General features: G+C 52.4%; 1 protein-coding gene and 1 pseudogene across 1 annotated transcript; one reads left to right on the top strand and one right to left on the bottom strand.

The window, feature by feature from the left end:
• The first annotated feature begins 4,142 nt into the window (after positions 1-4,142).
• LOC138993447 (THO complex subunit 1-like) lies at positions 4,143-7,248 on the top strand. Its single transcript, XM_070392705.1, is given in 6 exon segments — positions 4,143-4,198; positions 4,310-4,513; positions 4,643-5,159; positions 5,334-5,853; positions 5,856-5,902; positions 7,156-7,248. Coding segments are annotated over 6 exon segments (1,437 nt in total).
• Positions 7,249-8,863: 1,615 nt separating this feature from the next.
• LOC138993450 (transcription initiation factor IIE subunit beta pseudogene) lies at positions 8,864-10,644 on the bottom strand (annotated as a pseudogene).
• Positions 10,645-11,149: the final 505 nt, after the last annotated feature.

Below are 11,149 nucleotides of genomic sequence, written 5' to 3' on the forward strand. Positions count from 1 at the left end.
GCTGCTAACACAACGCGCTTCCAGATTAGGGGCGGCGGCTGGGGGGTCCGGTACCCCAGGGCACCCTCTCGGATCGCTAGAGAAGGCTTTCTCACTGAGGACGCATTGTCCCCCAACCCCAGCAGAAACACCCCATCGGGCCCGCGGAGCCATGTGGAGACACTTCCGAGGGAACAGGGGGGAAGGGGGAAGACCCGACTGGGACAGGGTCAAGCACACGATGGACATACAACAAGCGCTCTCAAGAGGGGCCGTGGAGTGAGAGAGTGCAGCAGTAGTGAGCCCGTGCTGCCTCTGGGCTTCGTCCTCTTGCCTCACTGGGGACCTCGTCCATAGTTAACTAAAAGAGAGCCCATTGTGTTGCGTCGGGAACACTGGCATGTCGTAAGAGAGAAAAAAAAAAACACTACAGTAACAGAAGAACAGGTGGCAGGACAAAATTAACTCTCACGGTCAGCCAGCGGCCGGCACTGCTGACTCGGCCCCATCGCAGTCGCCAGCGCAGCACACGTTGCGAGGGCCCGGTCCCCCTTCCGCGAGGGGGACAGACATGCCTTCCCCTTATCCAGCCAGGCTCCCCCGGGACTCCCCTCCAGAGCACCCCCGACAGCAGCAGCCTGGCTGTGCACTCCCGGGGAGCGGGAAAGGACACCACCAGCTCAGCCTCGGGCACCTGCAGGACATCCAGGAGAGCTCCAGGGGCACCCACCAAGGGCCAAGGCGAAACAGCGACAACACGCCCAATGGGGAGGCGCGTGCGAAGCGATGATGGATGGCCCCTTCCCGCCGTGGGCCAGGAAAGGCGAGCGGAGGGTGTCCACTGCGTAAGAGAGACCACCAGCGTGACACCAAGGTCGGGCAGGTTCCTTACCCCTTCCCTTCCACGCACCGCCGACTATCAGGGAGGAGAGGAGAGGGGCCAGCGGGGTAGAACGAGAAGAGTGGTCCCATTCACCAAGGAATGTCTGTCTCTCAGCTGGCGCAGCTTAGGCCCACCCGGGAGAGTGCGACGTCACCACATCAATCGATCTGCTACAAAAACGGGGCAGGGAGCTAGACAGACCCCCAGCGAGCAGAAGGGAAATGGGGCGGGGAAAACCATCCAGAACACGAGACTGCACTTCAGCCTCGCCATGTAAAGCCCTTCATTCTCTTATCGCGAGGAGGGGGAGAGCACAGTCCTCGGGGACGGGGTCTGAGACGTACAGCAGCAGCCAGCGCTTGCAGGCCCTATGCTTACGGCTTTTGCTCGTGCAGCAGGGACGGGGTAGTCATGCTTCTGGTCGCTGCTGAGAAGCTCCCGGGCATACCCCTTGTTGTCCAATCACCCGAGGACAGCGTGTCCACAGTCATCTCGTGGTACAAAATGCCAACTTTAGGCAAAACATGGATGGTGCCAGTGATGGGGACCATGTGTGCGCTCGGACCAACCTGCCTCGTCCTCCGCCATCCTCCACACACCGCCCATGCCGGCCCCCACCTACGGAGCTCTGCGACTCAGATAACGGCCACAAAGTAGAGCCCGGTGACCGAGGCTCACTCGGCACTCACCTGCCCGGTGCAGCACGGTCGACCACTTAATGATGCGCACGCTCCGGCCTCCAAAACGGGATTTTGAAAAATTTCGTGGAGGGCGCCTCTGATGGACAGAGGGACGAACTCACAGGAGCGACGTGGACACATGGCCAGGCCGGCCTGCACCTCGCGCAGGCATGTGCCTGTGTCAAAATCAATAGAAGCCGGAGGTGGGGGGGGGGGGCGCCTCGGGCAGAACGGCCTCCCGGTGCAAGCCAACCTCTCCAGCTACCCCCGCAGCGCCATAGTCAGTCCCATGGAGGGGCGAGAGCGAGTGCCGAGCCACCCTATCCCGCAGGCGTCATGCACTCACTCCTTCAATGGCCCCGCCGCAGGTCCAATCTCCAGATAACTGAACAGGCACCAACAGAGCGGCGCAAGCCAACCTCTGCGGCTAAGCCCGAGGAGGCCAAGGCGGCTGCAGCGGCCCTGGTCAGTCCCCACGGAGGGGTAAGAGAGTGCTGGTCAACCTGTCCTAGTGGTCCACCACCGCATCGGCGGCAGCAGCTCACGCCTTCAGCATTGCTGCAGGTCCAATCTCTGGAGAATGGGCCGGGCACCTATGGACCTGCACTGCTGGGACGATCCCGACAGCGCCACTGGCACCATGGAAGTAGGCCTCGGGCATTGCAGCCGCTTCCCCACCCTAGATGCTCCTCAAGGAAGAAACGATATAAAAGTGGCCGCCAGGTGGCTCCCGACAAGGAGCGCAAACCTCAGCGGAACAGATCTGGAGCTCAGGACAGCAAGGGCATTCTGCCGCCCGCCCCCAGGGCCGATCAGGTCCCGGGCCCCCAACACCAACCCCGTCCAGGACAGCACGGCATCACCGAACGCGGGGGTGGGGGGGTGGTGCCTAGGATAATCTTTTTCAGAGGATGGCCGGAACAAACACGGGGGTGGGCCAGGCCATTCAAAAGTGAAAGACTTCCTCGAAGTCACACACCACCACCACCACCACCCACCCACCCCTCCCACACACACCCCGCAGGCCCAAGACGTCCCGGCGCCTGCCTCCCTCTCCCTCTCTCCCTTCCCGGAAGACATAACAAAAACTTTTTATTAAATATTTTATTGATGTTTTACAGAGAGGAAGGGAGAGGGATAGAGAGAAATATCCACGAGAGAAACATTGATCTGCTAGCTGCCTCCTACACACCTCCTACTGGGGATGTGCCCGAAACCAAGGTACATGCCCTTGACCGGAATCAAATCTGGGACACTCACACACACACACACACACACACACCCTCCCCCGCTCTTCCCCCACCCCCCCCGGAATCCGCAGGCCAACGCTCCATCAACTGAGCCAAGCCAGTTAGGGCACAAAAACATTTTTGCTGCCTGGGAGCTGAAAAATAAATGAGGCAGTACTCACGGATCGGATCATCTCATCCTCTCTCTCTCTCTCTCTCTCTCTCTCGTTGAAATTATTGGGGAGACACCGGTTCATAAAACCATATGGGTTTTAAAATAAAATAAAAAATGAATAAATCAGATATGAATAAATAGGAATCTTTGTATGGAACTAAACAAAAAACAGCAACAACAAAAACATTCAGGTTATTCAAGTGGACAACTCAAGAAAATATCATCTGAATACATACATACATACATACATACATTCATACCACATCCAGTATTCAAGCGGCAAGCGTCATCGGAGCGCATTCCGCCCATGGAGCCCAGTGCATCAAGTCCCTCTGTCCTCGTAGATTTTTTTCTCCGTCCGCCCGCCCTCCTCTTTTCTTTCTTCTCTTTTGCGGCCCACAACTTCCACACACCACCCAACATCCATGGATTTCAGCACAGGTAGGAGTGAAAGGGTGAGGGCTATGCCTTCCATCTTAAACCATATCCTCCATGTTAGGGCAGTAGCCATGTGCTCAGACCTCCTTCTTCCCGGAAGCCCAGGCCTCTGCTGGCAATGCTCGGGATATCTTTAAACTAACCAATGTCAGTCAAGGGATGTGGGGGCCATAAAAATTACCGCATCCTATGTAACAAGACCCAGCTTGTGCCTGCCCAATCGGCAGGGCTCATAGTCCCCTCACTCCACCCCCTTTTAAAACCCTGTTTTTTCTCATGGAGGCCTCTTCCCCTTCTTGCCATTGCATAGGAAGAAGCTTGGAGCCACACCAAGGTCTGTAATAATAATAATAAAGGACTCTCTGCTTTTGCATCGGAATTGGCTGGATCCGTGTTTGTCTGTTGGGGATCTTGAAATCTGGGCATAATATTTGGGGGTTCGCCAGGATCCGAAACACCATTGAGGGACCCCCAGTCCGGATGGCCTGACTGACCACGGTAGGTGTCTCTGACCTTGTGTGTTTTGTATCTGTCCTGTGTGAGCTCACTTCTGAAATCTGTAATCACCTCCAATGATCTAAATGGACGCACAGGGGGACCAAGGGCAAGAGGAGTCAGGGGACTCGACACACACACACACACACACACACACACACACACTGTCTCCATGTCATTTCTTCTTCGCCGACTCCGTACGCACGTTTGGGAACCCCTGCACCTACTGGGCTTTGGCCCCCACAACATGCGCTGCTGCGAAGATGTCTCCTACACAGCCATGCTTCAGTGTAGCTGAAGCGCAGACGCGGTTTACCAAGTCTACCAGAGAAGCCCTGAACAACAAAAATATCAAGCCATTGTTGAATACCTTCAGCCAGTTACCTGGAACTGAAGACGAAAAGAAATGTACCCTTGACCAAGCTTTCAGAGGTGTCCTGCAAGAAGAAATGATCAATCACTCGTCGTGTGAAAATGTTTTAGCTATTATTTCTCTTGCTATTGGGGGAGTCACTGAAGGGATTTGCACTGCGGCGACACCTGCTGTCTTGTTGGCAGATGCTTTGGAATGTCTGCCTTTGGATCAGTGTGACACAATATTCTCGTTTGTGAGAAAAAATGTTGCTACTTGGAAGTCTGCTGGGAAAACTTATTTACTATGTATGTGCAATGACCTCTTAAGGAGATTATCCAAAGCCCCGCACACACTTTTCCATGCACGGATTCAACTCTTTTTGGCCAGGCTTTTCCCTTTACCTGAGAGATCCGGTCGTAACTTGCAGGGTCAGTTTAATCTGGAAAATGTCACTGTTTTCAATACCAATGAGCAGGAAAGCACCTTGGGTCAGAAGCACGCTGAAGACGGAGAAGAAGGAATGGACCTAGACGAAGGTGACATGGGTGATGATGAAGCTCCAACAACTTGCTCCATCCCAATGGATTACAGCCTGTACCGCAAATTCTGGTCCCTTCAGGATTACTTCAGGAACCCTGGGCAATGCTGTGAGAAGATGACATGGAAAACTTTCCGCAGGTACTCAGAAGAAGTCCTGGCTGTTTTCAAGAATTACAAGTTAGATGATACTCAGGACTCAAGAAAAAAGATGGGAGAATTAAGGGCAGGAGGAGAGCATGTATATGCTGCAAAATTTTTAACAAGTGAAAAGTTGCTGCTGGGTTTACAGCTGAGTGACAGTAACTTTCGCCGACAGATTCTCCTGCAGTATCTCATTTTATTCCAATATCTCAAGGGACAGGTGAAATCCAAAAGTTCAAACCATGTTTTAACTGATGAGCAGTCACTCTGGATTGAAGGCACCACAAAATCAGTTTATCAACTGCTCTCTGAAAACCCACCCGATGGAGAGAGGTTTTCAAAAATGGTAGAGCATATATTATCCACGGAAGAAAACTGGAACAAGTGGAAAAACGAAGGCTGCCCAAGTTTTGTGAAGGAAAGAACATCAGATACTAAGCCGACGAGAGCAGTACGAAAGAGAACCGCACCAGAGGACTTCCTGGACTTCCTGTGGAAAGGGCCCAGCACAAAGATTCTGAAGAGAAACGAGGCGATAACAAGCCTTTGGGATCTCTGCCTGGATAATATGGAAGCTTGTAAATCAGCCCCCAGAGGCTATATGCCAACTTTGGAGGAATTCTTTGCAGAAGCCATTGAACAGGCAGACCCGGAAAGCATGATTGAAAACGAATATAAGGTGGTGAACCATCCAAATTATGGTTGGAGAGCCCTGAGACTGTTAGCAGGGAGAAGCCCTCACTTCTTCCAGTCAAACAAACAACAGTTCAAAAGTTTGCCAGAATATCTTGAACACATGGTACGAAAGCTAGCAAAGGAATCACCACCTCCTTCTGAAGACAGAAAAACGGGTGAGGGTGAAGATGACGAAGATCATGATGCTGTACCAAAGGGAAATGAAGGCCCTGATGCTTGCTGAGACAAACCTGTGACAGGGCAAAAATAGAGATGTTTGCCAACAAATTGGGTGAACAATGGAACATTCTGGCTCCTTCCACATCATCCCATATATAAAAGTAGAAGAAAAAACAAACAAACCAAAAAATTGACAAAAACAAAAAAGTGTACCAAAACAAAAAACCCTCCTAAAAAGAAGAAATCCCCCCCAAAAAACAAAATAATAATAATAATAATAAACCAATAAAAAAAACCAAACAAACAAACGAACAGAAAAACCCCACAGGAAAACCTCCTTAGAAATGACATTGATCCAGCCTTTCAAGGGGCGGAGGCTTCTGCAGGCCCATGTGGCCTGGTGCGGACTTGGTCTCTGAGCCAGGCCTAACCATCCATCCTGAGAGGGAGTGGGGTAAGGCTGGGATGGGGGCGGGGGGCGGGTGATTGGAAGTCAACCAGCTGGCCCAGCCCAGGCGGGGCCAGAGAGCCAGCCCTGCCCTCTGCTGGTCGAGAAGCGCCAATGCAAGCCCCCTTCCTGCAGCCTCCTCTAGGGAGGGCAGAGCCAGGTGACTGGACTTCCCCAATTCTGGCTGGACAAGAGGGGGGGAAGGACAAGCAGGGGACGCTGTCTGGGACAAGGTAGGGGCTGAAGGGTGCTCATGGATGCTGAAGGACCATTCAGATCAAGAAGTGTCTATGTGTGACTGCGGATTTACACACACAGACGCGCAGGCGCCACCGGGCACGCGCGCGCGCGCACACACACACACGCACCCCCAAAACAACACAAAGGTATTAATCCACTTTGTGTAGTAAAAAGTATACTTGTACAATGTTTTGGACTTGCATTTTGTGCTATCCAAACGGGGAAGTAAACATGCCGGATTTGGGGCGGCGGGGAGAGGATAAAAGAGAGGGATTGACATTTGCCGTTTCAAAATGGCGGCTGCCGCCCTAACTGGTTTGGCTCAGTGGACAGAGCATCGGCCTGCGGACTAAAGGGTCCCAGGTTCGATTCCGGTCAAGGGCATATACCTTGGTTGTGGGCACATCCCCAGTAGGAGGTGTGCGGGAGGCAGCTGATTGAGGTTTCTCTATCTTTGAGGTTTCTAAATCTCTATCCCTCTCCATTCCACTCTGTTAAAAAATCAATGAAATATATTTAAAAAACAAAGTGGCGGCTGCCAAGTGACTGGAGCCCAAAGAGCTGGAAGTATGCCACGGTCACCCACATCACGGGACAGTGCATGAACTCTAAGGTAGAGATCCACCTCATGCGCCGCATCCACCTGCCAGATGGCGAGATCTTCCGCAACTTCAAAGAGCTCTCCCGTGTTGTCCAGGAGATTGACAAGCAGGTGATCCGGGAGCAGCAAGAGCAGCAAGAACGTGGGACCGAGGAAAGCCAGGGCCACCCCTGGCAGAAGTCTGGTTGACTGGGGCAGGGAGCGGCCTAGGTCCCAGCCTCGGTCCCTGCCCCCGCCTCTGCCCCCGCCACGGCCTCGGCCGCCACCTTGGCCGTCTCGCTCGCTCCGGTCCAGCCTAATGATATCGTCCAGTGACATGTGGATTTTGTCGGCCATGGCGGGCCCTGAATCAGCCTCGGATCGAGCCCGTATGGAGGCAGGCTGGCCCTTCAATCCCCGCGCGGCGCCGGGGCTGTCCCAGATGTTGGGGTCCAGGCCCAGGGGTTACCAAGGGTGTGGACGAGTCGGTGAAGAAGAAATGACACCGAGACAGCGTTCAGTGGGTCAGCAGCCCAGCCAGGCTCTAGCCAGGTGCTCTAGCGGCTTCTAAAGCACCCTTGAAGAACGAGGACGACGATCATGACCAAGACAAGCCAGGGCTGAGAAGCTCTGCAAAGAAGGCCCTGCGTTCTTTTATAGCCCCAGAGCTGGTGGGAGGAGCCAAATCAGCTGCCTGCTTGACCAATCAGCCGCCCCCAGGACCAAAGTCACTGGTTGGGCCTCAAGTTGAGGGGAGGAGGCTTGCATTGGCGCTCCAGAACCAGGAGAGGGCGCCACTGGACCGCCCAAGCGATTCACGGGGCTTGGGAGAGGACTTGGGAGACATGGCAAGTGCCCAAGGAGGCCTGCAGGGCTCGGTCTCCACGTCTTGCAGGACGGCATAGCTGTTGTTTCTCTGTGGAAGAAGGGACAATACATACATAGACAGGCTCTGGTGGGCCCAGGAATGGCCATTGGAAACAAAGCCACGGAAAATCTCCTAGGCGTGCCTTACTAGGCAGATATCTTGTGCTCCCGTGTGTGTGTGTGTGTGTGTGTGTGTGTGTGCCAGGGGGACGCAGGGGGCAGGAGGGTTAGAGGCGGGAGGGATAGGTGTGTGGGTGTGGGTGTGGGAGTTTGTGTGTGTGCGCAAGTATGTGTGTCTGTGCGTGTATATCCGCAGTCACGCACGGACACTCCTTGCTTTGAATGGTACTTCGCCATCCATGAACACCCTTCAGCCCCTGCCTTCTCAATGACAACGCCCCTTGCATGTCCTTCCCACCTCGGGTCTAGCCAGAAATGGGGAAGTCTAGTCACCTGTCTGTGCTTTCCCCACAGGAGGTTGCAGGAGGGGGGCTTGCATTGACGCTTCTCGATCAGCAGAGGGCTGGACGGGATCTTTGGCGCAGGCCAAGGCCCCAGTCAACCCAATCTCTGTAATCCACAGCCAAAGACTATATCTGGCTCAGGCAATCTTGTGGGCCATCCCCACCCCTCACCCCCACCCTGCTCACTCTCTGGATGGATGGATGGTCAGGCCCCCGCCCACAGACCAAGTCCGGGCCTGACCATCTGGGCTTGCCGAAGCCTGAGAAAGTTGAAAGGCCCGATCAAGAGTTTTTCATGGAGGTTTTTTTTATTTTTATTTTTTTAAGGAGTGTTTTTTTGTTTTTTTTTTTCATCTGGCATGACATGGAAGGTGTCATTCCTGGCCCCCAAATCCAAGAATGTGGGGGAGGAAGCTGACCTGAATCCAGTTCCTCAAGCTGGTTTGCCTCCTCTGTTGGTGTGTGGTGACCTCTTCACACTACAAAACTGTTCACTATTTACTAGGAGCAATGTCAGAGTCATCCTTCAGCACTCCAGCCATGTGTTCGCTATGAGTCTTAAATCGTTGCTTTTTGTATAGTGGGCAGGCTTTTTCCTTCTCTGGATAGGGGCCACTTTCTTTGGTCTGGATTCCTGCATGGAAGAAATACCCTGTCGCTTCAGATATTCTTCTGAATATCTCCGCTGCCTTCTCCAGTTTTCTCCTCACCCATTGAATCCAAAGTGACACTCCTCCACAGTTTCTGAAACCCTTCGTCCACAGAAAATTGACAGCTTTTATCATTGAAGAAAAGAATTTTCTTCTTTTCTGGACGATTTACAAAGAATATCTGGTCCCCTGAAGCCTTGACAGCTTTCTGGGAATTGGGCAGTACTTCCTCTATGTCTTCTAGAAGAATTCCTCCTAAGCCTCACTGGTTATGCTTATCTATGAGCAGAAGCAGAGCCTTCTTATCTTGTACTCAATGGAATACTACCTTGCGGTGAAAAATAAAAAGAAGAAGAAGAAGGAATTCTTGCCATTTTACAACAGCATGGGTGGAACTGGAGAGCATTATGCAAAGTGAAATCAGCCAGTCAGAGAAAAATGAATACCATGTGATCTCACTCATTTGTGGAATATAGAGAACAACATGGACTGATGAACAGGGACAGGTCCATAGACATCTGTACCACCACTCTGTGCTGGGGCCTCGGCAGCATGGCCACCACCAGGCAGTTCAGGGCTATCCCAGTATCTTTATATTTCTATCTACCTATCTACCTATCTGTCTATCTATCTATCTATCTATCTATCCCAAATCATGTTCATGTTCAATTTGTAACAAGGAAATTGGGGCTTCGCGCAACATGAGGAGCTGTATTAAAGGGTCGCAGCATTAGGACAGTTGAGACCCCTGGTCTAAGGTTTACTTCTACCTCAATTTCTGGCCTCTACCCAGCCTGGCCCTGGTTTGGGCTTGGGCAGGGGGCAAACTACTGATGTGTTTCTCTCACATGGATTATGTCTCTTTTCCCCTCTCTCCCCCACTCTCTCTAAACATCAAGGGGAATATTTCCTCAGGTGAGGTTTAAAAAAAAAATCAAACAAAAGTCGGTCACGAGGTCAGAAGGTCCAGTATTCAAAGTGCATGCAAGCTGCTCCTCCTGGGGTGTCCGGGCTGAATGTTTCAGAGCATCTCCAGGAAGGCCTGCGGGTATGGTGCCTCCACATGCTGGAAGATGTTCTGTACTCTGCCTAACAGGATGAAGTATTTCATCTCCAGCCAGATGAACCGGAAGTGGTTCTCACCGAACAGGATGAAGACTCCCCAGTTCCCGTCCTCCCCTAAGCCGCATTGGTGAATCCCGTCGGAGGTCTCTCTGGATCCACCGGATGCTGAACCTGTCCTTCTGAATCTGCATGTGGCAGCTGTGGGAAAAGCTGTACAAGTCGTCCATGTAGTCCACCGTGGCTGATTTCCTCTGCGTCAGGTGAATTCGAAACGAAGGCTCGAATTGCATTGGGCTGTCCACATGTGTGTTAAGGCGAGGCCCGTACATCCAACCAGTAATGCATAAGCCATCATCCACCACTACATTCAGCAGTCTTCTATAGCCATAATCTAGCTGTCACAAACCCAAAAGGTTTCTGTATGGGAACATCTTGGCGTAGACTTCTCTATAAGACATACCACTGATCTTCTCCGGTTTCTGCAAGTTTCCAGGAATGCCAAGGTCCTGATGACAGCGCTGTCTCCAGATGCTGTCGGTGTGCAGGATGTCCCGGAACATCTTGGCATAGACTTCTCTATAAGACATACCACCTGATTCATCTGGATGTGGTAATTCTCTACCAAACTTCTATTTGGGAAGGCATGAATGGGAAATAACCCAGAATCCTAGATGTTTAAGACTGGAAGGAACTCATCTAGGCTAACTCCCTCCCTTTATAGATAGAGAAACCAAGGCTCAGGGAGAGGAGAGGACATGATGAAACCCAGATTGCACAGCTTGTCTCTGAGGTAGGATAGAAGCCGAGTCACCTGCCTCCCATGCAAGGCCCATTCCTCCCCCCAGAGCTGCCAGGAGCCAGGTGTGCACCTGTAGGCAACCCTGCAGCACACCCTGGGGTGCCCCCACAGGGACACCGCCTATCTGGCTTCTCCCCTTGCTTCCTCCTTGCATGTCTCTGCTGTGCTTAAAGTAAAACACACAGACCTCTGGAGCTCTGAGACCTCTGTGAAAATGGGCAAGCCTGCTATTATTCTGTGAAATGGGATTATTTTCTGTCTTTTCT

The sequence above is a fragment of the Myotis yumanensis genome, unplaced genomic scaffold, assembly GCF_028538775.1.
Source record: "Myotis yumanensis isolate MYYU_CA2020_CCGP unplaced genomic scaffold, mMyoYum1.0.hap1 SCAF_15, whole genome shotgun sequence".
NCBI classification, from domain to species: Eukaryota; Metazoa; Chordata; class Mammalia; order Chiroptera; family Vespertilionidae; genus Myotis; species Myotis yumanensis.